The sequence below is a fragment of the Sturnira hondurensis genome, unplaced genomic scaffold (assembly GCF_014824575.4).
Source record: "Sturnira hondurensis isolate 20B ecotype Veracruz unplaced genomic scaffold, ASM1482457v3 Scaffold0025370, whole genome shotgun sequence".
Lineage (NCBI taxonomy): Eukaryota > Metazoa > Chordata > Mammalia > Chiroptera > Phyllostomidae > Sturnira > Sturnira hondurensis.
In genome coordinates this window covers 9,501,928-9,516,651 of record NW_028098001.1, presented here as the reverse complement: position 1 = coordinate 9,516,651, position 14,724 = coordinate 9,501,928, and the positions used below count along the sequence as shown (strand labels likewise).

At 33.8% G+C, this 14,724-nt stretch overlaps 1 protein-coding gene across 2 annotated transcripts in view; it reads right to left on the bottom strand.

Annotated features, from left to right (window-relative positions):
• The window catches only part of CEP162 (centrosomal protein 162), a 73,464-nt gene that overhangs the window by 2,819 nt on the left and 55,921 nt on the right, over window positions 1–14,724 (bottom strand). For both annotated transcript variants that reach the window (XM_037039380.1, XM_037039382.1), the window contains exons 24-26: window positions 14,493–14,634; window positions 12,219–12,317; window positions 9,241–9,375 (exon numbers count right to left, since the gene is read on the bottom strand). In XM_037039380.1, coding sequence (XP_036895275.1) covers window positions 9,241–9,375; window positions 12,219–12,317; window positions 14,493–14,634 — 376 coding nt within the window. The remainder of the gene's footprint in view (window positions 1–9,240; window positions 9,376–12,218; window positions 12,318–14,492; window positions 14,635–14,724) is intronic.

Below are 14,724 nucleotides of genomic sequence, written 5' to 3'. Positions count from 1 at the left end.
AGGACTGTTTTCTTTCTCAGATAATTTGTTATTAGTATGTAGAAATACTACTGATTTTCCTATAAACATTTGTATTCTGCACCTTCACTGAATTTGTTGATTAACCAAGAGTTTAAAGGTGAAGTCTTCAGGATTTCCTCTATATAAGATCATGGCATCTGCAAATAGAGGCAATTTTACTTCTTCCTTTATAATTCTGATAATTTTTCTTTCTTTTTCTTGCCTGACTGCTCGGGCTAGAAATTCTAGTACTGTGTTGCATAGCAGTGGTGAGAGAGCAGTTGTGTTGTTCCAGATCTTGGAGGAAAAGCTTTCAATCTTTCACCACTGAGTACTACGTTAGCTGTGAACTTGTCATATATGGCCGTTATTATGCTGAGGTATTTTCCTTCTGTACTTAAGAGTTTTTGTCATGATTGGAAGTTGAATTTTGTCAAATGCTATTTTTGCATCTGTTGAAATGATTATGATTTTTATCTTACATTCTATTAATGTGATGTACCACATTTTTTATTCATATGGGTTGAACCATTCTTACATCCCAGGGATGAATCTCACTCGATCCTGTGTATGACAGTTTTAATGTGCTGTTTAATCTTGCTTGCTATTTTTTTCTCAGAATTTCTGCATCTACACTCATTAGAGATATTTGCATATAGTTTTCTTGTCTTGCAGTATTCTTATCTGGCTTTGTTGTCTACCAGTAATTTTGAAAAATTTGAGAAGTGGCATTAATTTGTCTTTGATAGTTTGGTGGACTTTCTCTCTTCCTTCCCTGTCTCTCTTCTATTCTTCTATCTTTAAAAATTGTTTGGTGGAATCCACTAGTGAAGCCAAATGGTCCTCAGCTTTTCTTTGTCGAGAGATTTTTGATTACTAACTAACTCTCCTTGCTAGTAACTAGTGTGTTCAAATTTTCTATTTGTTAATGATTCACTCTTGGTAGTTTGTCTCTTTTTAGGAATTTATCCATTTCTTCTAGGTTGTCCAACTTGTTGAGGTATAAAGTAATACCTTTTTTAATTGTGATTCACAGATATCAGCAATTTTTATAAACTGAAGGCAACACACCTTACCAACAAAAAGATTACAACTAGCTTTATTGACACACTCACTTTCCTGCAGTGGTCTGGAACCCAACTCAGTATCTCTGAGGGACGCATGTAATCCTTCATCGTTGTCTCCCACGATCGTCTATATTGTTGTGGTATCAATGGTAGTATCTCCTCTTTTCTGAGTTTCCAATTTTGAATGTTCTTCTTTTCTTGCTTATAGTTTTATCAATTTTGTTTATGATTTCAAAGAGTCAATGCTTAGTTTTGTTAAACTTTCCTATTGTTTTCCTATCCTATATTTCATTTATTTCTGCTCTGATCTTTAATTGCCTCCCTCTGCTAAATTTGGGCTTATTTTTTTTCCTAGTTCTTGAGATGTAAAGTTAGGTTGTTTGAGATCTTTTTTTTTTCTTAATCTATGCATTTATCCCTATAACCCTCACTTAGAACAGTTTTTGATGCACTCTGTAAGTTGTGTTTTAATTTTCTTTTGTCTCAAGATACGTTTTTATTTTTCTTTTAATGTCATCTTTGAACCATTGGTTATTTAGAAGTGTTAATTTCCATGTATTAGTAATTTTTTTCAGCTTTCTTCCTATTGATTTCTAGTTTCATGTATTATTGTGGTCTGAAAAGATACTAGTTATAACTTCAATCTTCTTAAATTTGCTATGACTTGTTTCATGGTCTAACATGATCTATACTAGAAAAAGTACCTGGAGTGATGGAAAAGAATGTGTATTCTGCTGCTTTGAAGGAAACACACTGAACATGTCTGCTAGGTCCGTTGTTCCATAGTGTGTCTAAGCCTGCTACTTCTTTACTGATTCCCCCTCCTTCTGGATGACCTGTCCATTGTTTAAAGGGAACTATCAAAGTCCCTTACTATACTCGATTGCTGTTATTTTTCCATTTAGTTCTGTTGTAATATCTATTTTATATATTTAGGTGTGCTGATGTTGGGTAGCTAAATATTTACAATGGTTGTATCTTGATGGATTGACTTCTTGATCAATTTTTGTGTCTTTTATCGTTTTAGCTTAAAATCTGTTTTCTCTAATATAACTATAGCCAGTCCTGCTTTCTTTTGGTTAACATTTGCTTGAAATGCTTTTTGCCATCCCTTCACTCTTAGTTTATCTGTGCCTTTAAAGCTAAACCAAATCTCTTGCATGCCCTGGATTGGCCAAAGAGTCTGTTCAGATTTTTCCACAAAATAAAAGATACTTTTCATTTTCACCAATAACCTTATTGATTTGGACATTTTGAGTATGTCAGCTATCTCCTGCTATTGGCTTCTAGCAGGTAGAGGCCGGCAGTGCTGCTAAACAGTTTCTAATGCATAAGCCTCACAACAAAGGATTATTTAGCTAAAATGTCAATAGTACCAAGAAACTCTGCAAAGCACTTTTGACTTCTTTGATCGGTCACAGCACCTTCTCTATACTCTGCACAAATAGTTTTCTGCATTTCAGTTATAATTTTACCTTTCTTAAAATAATAAAGCCTAACATGCTAAAAATGTTGCATATATTTCTTCCATCTTCAAATGGCTGCACAAAATTCACCAGTTTTGATGTGTTTTTAAAAAATGTACCCAGCTATGACAGCTGTCACAATACAACCTAACAAAAATTGTTTTGAATGAAGTTAAAGGCAACTAAGCACTACTATAGCCATCTTATGGAAAAAACTAAACTTTTTGGCCAGCCCAATAGTATATTGTTTGGATCTTCTTTTTTACCCATTCAAGAATTCTACAGTTCTGAATGGAGAATTCAATCCATTTAAATTTAAAGTAATTATTGATTGATAAGGACTTACAATTGAGATTTTGTTGTTTTCTGATTCATAGATCCTTCGTTCCTTGCTTACTTCTTGCACTCAACTTTTGTTACTTGATGAGTTTTTACAGCCCTATGCTTTGACTTTTATCATAATCTTTTGTGTAAGCACTACAGGTTTTTCCTTTGTGATTACATAAACTGAAATGTACTCAAAATGTCCTATTTTAAATTGATAACAACTAATCACTCTGTCGTACATTTATATAACTTAAGAAGTGATTGGCCTAATAATACCCATCCAGCACCATAGACAGTTATTGCTGATAGGCCCTACACTGTACTTCACAACCCCATGACTGTTTTTATAATGAGCACTTTGCATTTTTTAATCCTTTGAAGCTTTTTTCACTCATCTCCCTAATCCCCTTCCTATCAACTTATTCTCTGTATCTGTGAGTTTGTTTCTGTTTTGTTGGTTCATTTATTTATTTTTCAGATTCCACGAACAAGTGAAATCCTATGGTATTTGCTTTTCTCTGACTTATTTAATGTCACAAATGGCAAGATTCAATGTTTTTATGGCTGACCAATATAATATCCATTACATATCATATGATGCATATCATTCACACACATATATACACACACACATATATATAAATAAATATAAATATATAAATCACTTCTTTATCCATTTCTCCACTAATGGACCCTTAGTGTGCTTCCATATCTTGATTATTGTAAATAATCTGCAATGAACATAAGGGTGCACATATTTTTTTAAATTAGTGTTTTGACTTTTTTTGCATAAATACCCAGAAATGAAGTTACCCTTCCTAATGATCTTCTTAATTTAGCCTTTTAACCTTTGTACTAACTTTATAGTTGGTTGATTCAATGCTTTTAAGTGTCTGCCTTTGTCAATGAGAATTTTTTCTCTTCTACATTTTCAATCTTTTCTTTTCTGCTTAAAGAAGTCTATTTAGCATTTCTTGTAATACTGGTTTAGTGCTGATAAACTCCTTTGGCTTTTTCTTGTCTGGGAAACTCTATTTCTCCTTCTGCTCTAAATGATAGCCTTGCTGGGTAGAGTAATCTTGGTTGTAGAATTTTACTTTTCATCATTTTAAATATTTCGTGCTAATGCCTTTGGCCTGCAGTTTGTTGAAAAACCAGACGACAGTCTTATGGGAGTTCCCTTGTATAAAATTGACTGCTTTTCTCTTGCTACTTTTAAAATTCTCTGTTGTTTACCTTTGGGATTTAAATTATGATGCACCTTGTTCTGGGCATCTTTGGGTTCATCTAGTTGTAACTGTCTGTGCTTCTTGGAATTGTATTTCTATTTCTGTGGCCCAGTTAGGTGTTTTCAGTCATTATTTCTTCAAATAAATTTTCAATCCCTTGCTCTTTCTCTTTTCCTTTTGGTACCCCTATGATGCCAATATTGTTGTATCTGATGTCCCAGAGGTCCCTTAAACTATCCATACTTTAAAAAAAAGGTTTTACTTATTTATTTTTAGAGACAGAAGAATGGAGAGAGAGAGAGAAAAAAAAAAACATCAATGTGCGGTTGGTTGCCTTTTGCATCCCCGCTACTGGGGACCTGACCCACAACCCAGGCATGTGCCCTGACTGGGAATTGAACCAGCAACCCTTTGGTGCACAAGCCAGTGCTCAATCCACTGAGCCACACCAGCTAGGGCTGGTTTTTTATACAATAACATTATGTCACCTGCAAATAGTCACAGTTTTACTTCTTTCTAATTTGGATGCTTCTTTCTCTCACCTAATTGCTCTGGCTAAGACTTCCAATACTATGTTGAATAAATGTGGTAAGAGTGGGCATCCTTCTTTTATTCATGATCTGGAAAGAAAGCTTTCAGCTGTCACTATTGAGTATGTTGGTACTTTGGGCTTCTAATACATGGGCTGTATTGTATTGGGATGCATTCCATTTATAACCTGTTTCTTGAGAGTTTTATCATGAAAAGTTGAATTTTGTCAAATTTTCTGCATTTACTGAAATAATCATGTGATTTTTACCCTTTGTTTTGTTAATGTGGTGCATCACATAAATGATCTGCATTCCTTGAATAATCATGTTTGTGATCCTTTTAATGTAGAGTTGAATTTGGTTCCCTAATAGTTTGTTGAGGATTTCTGCATCTATGTTCAGTGGGAGAAAATGTTCTGTATTTTCTTTTCTTATAGCATCCTTGCCTGGTTTTGGTATTGGGTAATGCTGCTCTTGTAAAGGAGTTTGGAAGAGAGCAAGAGTTTGGTATTCATTCTTCTTTAAATGACTTGCAGAACTGATCAGTGAAGCCATCTGGTCCTGGACTTTAAGAGGTTTTTGATTACTGATTTAATCTCCTTACTAGTAACTGGTGTGTTCAAATTTTGAATTTCTTCATGATTGTCTTGGTAGGTGGTATGTTTCTAGGAATTTACCCATTTCTTCTAGGTTGTCTATTTACTGGCATACAACTAATTGTTCTTAATAGTATCTTATGATCCTTTGTACTTGGTAAGTGTAGTGACAACCCCCCTTTCATTTCTGATTTCATGTAATTTATTTAGTCCTCTTTTCTTGGTGAGTATAGCTAAAGGACTGTTCATTTTATCTTTTCAAAAAAACAACATTATTTCATTGACCTTTGCTATTGTCTTTTTAGTCTCTATCTTATTTATTTCCACTCTGATATTTGCTATTTCCTTCCTTCTACCAACTTTGTGCTTCATTTGTTCTTCTCTACTTCCTTGGGATGTAAAGTTAGATTGTTTATCAAGACCTTGTTTCTTAAAAATGCCTTATAGGCATTTATTGCTCTAAAGTTATCTCTTACAAATGATTTTGCTGCGTCTTGTAAGGTTTGGTTTGTTATTTCCATTTTCACTTGTCTCAATATATTTTTTTAAAATTTCTTTTTATTTGTTCTTTGATGCATAAGAGTTTAGGAACATGCATTTTAATTTCACATATTTGTGCATTTTCCTGTTTTCTTCTTGCAAATGATTTCTGGTTTCATACAATTGTGTCTGGGAGATATGTTTAATATGATTTCAGTCTTCTTAACCTGTGGAGGTCACGGTCAAAAAAATTACAGCTTAGGCTGCATGTATCCAAAAGATACATATACATGTTATGATCAAACTGATGGCTTTAACATCATGGCTTAACACTAGTCATGTACAAACATGCAGCAGTCATGAACTTGAACTTATACACCGGGTGTATGTAACAATATTTAAGAGTTTGTATCTCTCAGGTCAGCTATGACTGCCTGCAGGGTTAAGTTTATTAAGACTTGTTTTGTAGGTATTTGATCCATCCTGGACAATGTTCCATGTGGGCTTAGGAAGAATGCGTATTTGGTTGCTTTCACATGGAATGTGCTATGTATGTTAAGTCTATGTGGTCTAATATGCTGTTTAAGGTCAGTGTTTCCTTACCGATTTTCTGTCAGGATGATCTATCCACTGCTGAAAGTGAGGTATCAAAGTCCTCTACATCACTGCATTTCTTCCTTTAGGCTTGTTCATACTTGCTCTCTGTGGGGTCCAGCAGAAGCAAGGCCTGCTTGGGTGTGGTTGGTAGGGTAATAATATGGGTGTAATAATCTATAGTTATTAATTTGAACATTTCACCTAAAATGTCACATGTTGTGTGCGAGTGTGGTATTGTTATGTTACAGAGTTACATGCTTATGATTTTGTAATAAAACAGGGGCTGGACCCTGTATATTTAGGTGCTCCTGTCCTGGGTTTTATATCTTCTTACTGTTAATGTTGTATCTTCTTAGTGGATTGACCCCTTTTTAATTAGGTATTGGCCTGCTTTGTCTCTTATTACAGTCTTTACAGTCTTATTTTGTCTGATACAGTTGTAGTTATCAAAGCTTTCTTTGGGTTTCCATTTGCAAGGAATATCTTTTTCCTTCCCTTCACTTTTAGTCTGTCTATATCCTCACTACTGAAATGAGTCTCCAGTAGTCAGCATATAGATGGGTCTTTAAAAAACAAACCCATTCAGCCACTCTGTATTTGGTGGGAGATTCTAGTCTTTTTACATTTAAAGTAATTTTAAATATGTACTCATTGCCATTAAAATATTTACTAGGTGTTTTGTAGTTCTTCTGCTCCTTCCTTTTCTCTTCCTGTGTGATTTTATTATTTTCTTAGTGGTATGCTTAAATTCCTTTCTATATTTTGTGTATCTACTATAAGTTTTTGCCTTGTGGTTGCCATAAGGCTTACTTACGTAGGACAACTTATATTTTTAAGTCTATTTTAAGTTGATTAACAACTTAAATTTGAATGCATTCTAAAGCTCTACATTTTCCCTCCCATGTCACAATTTATATTTTTCTATTTTGTGTATCCCTGAAGAAATTTTTATAGTTATATTTTGACTCCCTTTGCCTTTTAACTTACACACTATCTTTATGTGATTAATACACCACCTTTACAATGTTAAATTAGTCTGTATATTATTATGTATTACCGTTACCACTGAGATTGAATCTTTTATGCATGTACGTTGTCCTGTTACCCATTAGCACCCTTTTGTTTCAGCTTACAAGGTCCCTTTAACATTTCTTGTAAGGCTGGTGTAGTGGTGATTAACTCCTTTAGCTTTTGTTTGTCTGGAAAACTCATTTCTGTTTCCACTGTGAACGAAAGTTTTGTTGGGTATTCTGATTAGAAGTTTTTTCATTTCAGGACTTTTAAAAAAAATTAACATTTTAAATTATGGTTGATGTACAATATATGAATTTCAGGTGTACAACATAGTGATTCAGCATTTACATACCTTACAAAGTGATCATCACAACACAGTAATCATCTGTCGTCACATATTGTTATCACAATATTACTGACTATATTCCCTGTGCTGTGCATTACATTCCTGTGACTGACTTTGTAACTGAAAGTTTGTACCTCTTAATTCCTTTCACCCTTTTTGCCTATATTTTTGTGCCACTTCCTTCTGGACTGAAAAGTTTCTGCTGATGGTATTATGAGGTTTCCCCAATGTCTTTATAATTTTTGAAGATTTAATTACAATGTGTCTTGGTGTGGGTTTCTTTGAGTGTTTTTTATCTGGAGCTCTCAGCATCCTCAATCTGGATGCTATATCCTTCTCCAGGCTATGAAAGTTTTCAGTCATTACTCTTTAAGTTTTCTACTCCTTTTTCTTTCTCTTCTCTGGGACCCCTATACTGCAAATGTTGGTCTGTTTGGTGGTGCTCCATAAGTCCCTTAAGCTACCTTCACTATTTATTTATTTTTTCCCTTCTCTAATTGGGTTATTTTCACTGCCCTATTTTTGAATTCACTAATCATTTCTTCTGCTTTGTGAACACTTCAAAATATTTTTCAGTGCAGTTACTGTATTCTTTAGTCCTGTGATTTTTACTTGGTATTTCTTATTTCTACTTCTTTATTGAAGTTTTCACTCTGTTCATTCATTCTTCTCCCAAGCTTGGTGAATATCTTTATGATCATTATTTTGAACTTTTTAACAGTTTAATCACTTTGTTCCATGAAGATCTTTTTCCGAGGCTTTATCTGGTTCTTTCTTTTGGAATGTATTTCATCATTCCTTCATTTTTCTCAAGTCTTCGTGTTAGTTTCTATATATCAGATAAAAGAGCCACCTCTTCCAGTCTTGGAGAAGGGCGTCACATAGGAGATGAACCTGCCTGCTCAACTCTTGCCTTACTCGTCAGAGCTCTCTGGGTCTCTCTACTTCCCCTCTTCCCGCTGCAGTACGCGCACTGAGGAAAGGCCACCTACAAGCCAGGGTGAGAGCTCTCACCAGAAAATGAATTAGTTGTACGTTTGATCTCAGAATTCTAGCCTCCAGAACTGTGAGAAAATTAATTTGTTTTTTAAGCCTCCAAGTTTATGATAATTTGCTGTGCCAGACCAAGCTGAATAATACACTATTCAAGCAAAGTTAAATATCAGCACCAAGGCTAATGCCTAAAACATATCATGCCTTTACCTCTACCATTTTTCTTTTCTATTAATTCATCTGTTTGTGAACAGTAACAATATTACTCGTGCTAGGCATGTAACAATTGAAATGATCACAGTTTAATGTAGATTTATTTCTTACAAAGATTTATTGAAACAATTTCAACTTTTTAAAGAACTACCAATAATGAAGAACATGACACAAGTTGTTTCTCTATTTCTCTCTATATAAGGCAAACCAGTGTTCAGGTAATTGAGATTTAAAGTCACTTTTAAATTGTTAATAGGATCAATATAGAATGGAAACACTTTAAAAAAGTTAAGTTTTGCTAGGGATGACAAAACTATAGCAAAGTGGAGGTACTTAAAAGTGAAGAACTATCCAAATATGTAAATGTGATTTAGTACTTTACCTGTTGAAGTTCTTGCTCTCTTTGTTTATGTCTCATTTCCATCTGTTTAATTTTCTTTTCTAAGTCTATGAAATGTTTCATCTCTGGTGTATAGTTTTCTTTGGCCTCTTTCAATTCTTCCAAGAGTTTTGTAATCTAAAATTGAGGTATGAAGTAAATGAAAAACTATGATATGGAAATAATTCATCTTTAACAGGGAGTCTTAAAAAAGGTAAGAATGTTAACCACATCCTCTGAACTGACCTCACATTCCAAAAGGTCTCAGATAACTGGGCCACCTTTCCCTCCCACATACGCTAAGCTGCTTTATGGCATTCAAAATTAAGCTGGGCAGTTTTCTTTGGTGTACTCAGCTTTGCTAAAAAATATTTGTTAATAGAGTGATTACTTTTAAGATTAAATAATACAAAAAGAGTTCAGTAAATATGGATCTTTCTGTCAACTCCCTATATTCCTATTTGTAATTCCCTTCTGGCTCTTATCAATTTACACTTTACAATTTATTCCACAAATAAATGTGTGCATATAAAATAGAGATAATGAAGTAATAAACTTTCTGTGCTTGCTGCTGTATCACCTCCTGAGGTTGCAGAGATGAAAGACACGGAAGTAGCAGTCTAGTGCACTTCACCTTCTTTCCACAGGAAGGCCCACAGAGAAAGTGGAAATACCTTATGTCACCAGGGAGTTAAATGGAGAGAATGTGAAGCTTCTTTATAGTGGGCTTGATGAAACAACTACCTATATTTCCTTTATGCCATATAATTATAATTGTTAATTATTAACATCAAAAGGCAAAATAATTGACAAGCAAATGAAAACAGATAAAATTAACAAATTCAATTATGTTTTACACAGAAATATCTACTACCTAGTAGCACTAATGATACTAAACAACACCTCTTCCTCCTAAATTAATTTTTAAAAGGAAAAAACATAGGTGAATTAAGTCAGAGGCAAATCTAAGTATTTTAAATATGAAACACTCCTGACCAAAAAGCATACGCAGACTTTAACTGGACGATGTGCAGAAAGGGCACACAGGCTTTACAGAACAAGCTGTGGTGAGCGGTGCTAGGCATAAAGCTATTATATCAAAGCAATGATCACTAAAAACTGTAAAACACCAAAAATAAAGCAAACAATGACTTTAAACTAAAAAAGTTATCAGAGGCATTGTTATACATATAGTGGTCAAATATCACTTTAACTTCTGTAAGCTTTTTAATGATTGAAAAGTGACTGTGAGTATATCATTAGACAACATTTCCATCCATCACTGTCTTGTGATCCACAGGTAATTAATCCATTTCTTGATACACTAGCTGGGGAGTGCTTCGCCAAGTGAATAAAAAGCAGTTGAGTGAGTAAGAATTCCAATTTAATGTGCTATGATGGTGAGATGCCCAAAAGCAGTGGACACCTAACTCAAAAGAGAGGTGGGCCACAGGATTCTTAATCTGAGACAACTGTGTCTGAATCAATCTTAAACAGCAGTAGTGAGTCATGATATTATGTGCTAGGCACCATTTTAAGTATTTTATAGATGCTGTCTTACTTTATCAAACACTTTTTGTTGTCTAATTCCCCAAATAAAAAGTAAGCTCTAAGAAAGCATGGATTTTTGTCTACTTTGTTTTCCTAACACTGTGCACAGCAGACAGTAGGTGTTTAAAAATTATTCATCAATTAATAAATGAATTCCCCTTTCAACAATTAAACATTCATTTGTAAATTACATAAATTCAGACAACTGGTTCTAGACAAAGAACAGGAAAAATTTCTCTCCATTTGTATCTTCTCGAATGTATCTTTAAGAGTATAATTAAAGTTAAATACTTATTTTTATAAAATTCTTGTATTTTAGGAAATTTATCCTATGTAGTATTGTATTTTGCTGTGTATAATGTGCACATGTGTTTTTGTGCCTGTTATACATGAGATTATTATCCCCATGGTATGCAATCATTATACCCATGTATAATGTGTATCCTTATTTTTCCCTCAAAAATTTAGGCAAAATGTGTGCATTATACACAGCAAAATACGGATGAATACATAAGCAAAGATGCATGATCAAAAATATTTCCTGTTACTTAAATACTATAGAAAAAAACTACAGTAACAGCCTCCGTGTCCAATGATAAGGAGGGGCTTGGTAACCTCAGGCAAGTTACTTAATTCTTCTAGCATCAGTTTCTTCATCATAAAATGGGGATAACAGTACCTACCTCTTGGGGTTACAGTAAAGATCCAGAAAGAGCACATATCACAGTGCCTAGTACATACTGAGCACTTAGAACTCAGTAACTATTATCACTATGGTGAGTTTCCAAAAAGATCTATTTCCTATAATTATATTTCTATTGGTGATCCAGGATCACTGTCATGATTACTTGACCTATTTCCTAACCAAATTAGTGTTAGTACTTAAAGAACAAATGGTTTTAATCATTCAATTATATACCATAAGAAATCAAACAGAAGAACCAATAAATCCATTTCCCCACTGCTCAGAAAATAACATCTGGGAAAGTAAGCTTTTTTTTTTACTATGAAAAGTAGGCATTTACTGAAGATACAAGATACAAGAAATACTGTACAGAGGACAATGATGTCTCAGTCCTCTTCAAAGTAGGCACCTTGGGACCTCCCACAGTTCTCCCAATTACCACCAGCTGTGCTGTTGTATTTTCCTGAATCTCATCAATGCTCTGAAATCTCTTCCCATTCAAAGGTGATTTTAGTTTGGGGAAAAGCCAGAAGTCACAGGGTGCCAAATCTTATTCATTGGTTGCAGTGTGAATTAAGTCATTAGCCAACAAGACTTTCCATAGACAAGTTATTAGTATTATCTTGACACGATATTTCTAGATGACTATTTGTATATTTAAGTTAAAAATGTATGCAGAAATATGAATATGATTGAAATGGCTAAGAGAACCTTATGTTAGTGCAATATTTTTATTATTTCTTACCTCTTTCTGTAAAATTTCTTCTCGAACTTGAGAAACTACTAGAGACTCTTGTTTATCCTGCAGCTCATTAACTTGATTTTGGAAATGTTTTATAAGTACCTAGGAAATTATGTTAGAAATACTAAGTTAAGAAAGCTCTTCCTTGAACATTATTTGAAAAAATACAAGAAAGTAAACTAATGACTTTTGTTTGTACTAGAAAAATTTTTCTAAATCCTAGTATTTTAAAATTACCAAGTTCTAACAGAAATAAACTGCCACAGGAATTAAGTTTATTAAATTAATTAAACTCACTGAATAAATTCATTGTTTTGCTTCTTTCAACATTTAATATAAATTTTATATTAAATTATAAAGAATCACACACTATAAATTAATGACTATGTAACCACTAGGCTTCCTTATCTCTACTACTTTTCTTCTGACGGCCTGACAAATACCTAAGACTGCTGGGGTAGGGGAATATAAGTGTACTAAATGGTAATGAAAAAATATAATAAAGATTAAATAAAATAAAATAAACCTACAAAGTCTAAGCATTTTGAAGAAAGTGGTAATTAATATTTTTATACTTTGTGATTAAAGTAGAATAATAGCTTTTATTTAAAAGCTATTGTCTAAATAAAGATAATATAAACCTGATGCCTGTGAAATAAATGTTAATCTTATATTTTTAGACAAAGAAACTGAAATAACACTAAGACTTCCTTTAAGAAATTGAAAAAGCTTTAAAAAAATCATCTCATCTCTAATGTTGTACTTTCACTGTTTACATAATCAAACTATGCCAACTTCTATTTAATGCAGTTTGCAATATTACATTTAGAATGCTGGGAAAGTAAAATACTCATGCCACTACAGCATCACGATACACTCTGCCGAACTCTCCTAGACCACGCCTACTATACAGTCACGTGACATGTTAGCGCCACACACTGACACCCACTCTCACAAGGAAAAAGGCTACAGAGGTTATCGTCAAGACTTTATCATGGTTACTTTTGAAAAGCACTTTTAATCTTTTTTACTGAATTGTTAAAAACAGTCCCAGTTCTTGTTTCTGAGCTGAAATTAAATACAGACCTCATTACATCTCATCCTTATATACCCCAAATATTTCAACATGAATCTCCTGATAAGAATATTTTCTCACAAAATCACAGTAATACTTTTATACCTAAGAACATTAACAACTTCACAACATCTAATATGTGGTCCATATTCAAACTTCCCCAATTTGGGGATTAGTTTTTAATTAAGATGATATTGAATAATTATAGGTGGGAGAGGTGGTAGTGAGATAATTATTTCTTTTTTAAAAAATATTTTATTTATTTATTTTTAGAGAAAGGGGAAGGGAAGGAGAAAGAGGGAGAGTAACATCAATGTATGGTTGCCTCTCATGTGTCCCCTACTGGGGACCTGGCCTGCAACCCAGGCATGTGCCCGGACTGGGAATTCAGCCGGTGACCCTTTGCTTCACAGGCCTGTGGCTCAATCCACTGAGTTACACCAGCCAGGGCGAGATAATTATTTTTTAATAATTACCTTAGCTTGTTTTTTAAAATTAAAACCAACAGAAAAGATGGAGAGCAAAATGAATATTCATATATTCTTCAACTTGAATTACCAACTGCTAACATTTTGCCCTATTTGCTTTTCCTCTTGGATACACCATTTGAAAGTAAGTTGCACATTCTATTTTAATGTTGTTTGTTCAACTTACTAATAACTCCATAGATGGGCCACACTGTAGATTTTCATAGATACCTGAGAAGGAAGATACTTTTGAGGAAATGTGGATGAGCTGTCAATGTATATCTCTGTTCAATATTTTATCCCCAGCGACTGACTGTCTACAGAGGCAGGGTCATTATTTGTTTAATGAATTAACAATTAATGGGGCAGAGACTGAGACAATTAATTGTCAGTTGAGATCTGGGATAGAGGGGGATGGTTTAACATTCAAGTTCAAGGACTAAATTCCCAATCACATTAGACATAGCCCTCAAACACCCATTAACACTTACTTAGAAGAACAACTTGAGAAATACAGGGACAAAACTATAAAACACATACTTAGAGGTACAACTTTAGAAGAGTTAAACATATGGTAATGGCATCCTCACATAAAAATAAAATCAAGCAAATACCATTTTTATCACAAACATAAATTAGTGAAGTTAAAATAATCCCAAATTAATGTTCTGTTAACAATACTAAAAAGAAAAACCATTACATTAAAATCAAAGAAAGTTTGTTAAAGTCACTTACCTCCTGAGTTGCTATTTTACGATTTAGTTCAGCTACTTTGGAAGAAGAATTTTCTACTGCATTTTGGCAAAGGAGTTTTTCTACTTCCCTCTGGTGAGATGCTTTGAGAGATGAGATGTGTGCTGCAGTCTCTTCCTTGAGCCTTTAGAGCAAACGAAAGAAAACCACACATAAAAGCTCTTCAACCTCTAATTCAGAATTAGCACAAAAATAGTGTAAGCCGCCTGGAAGT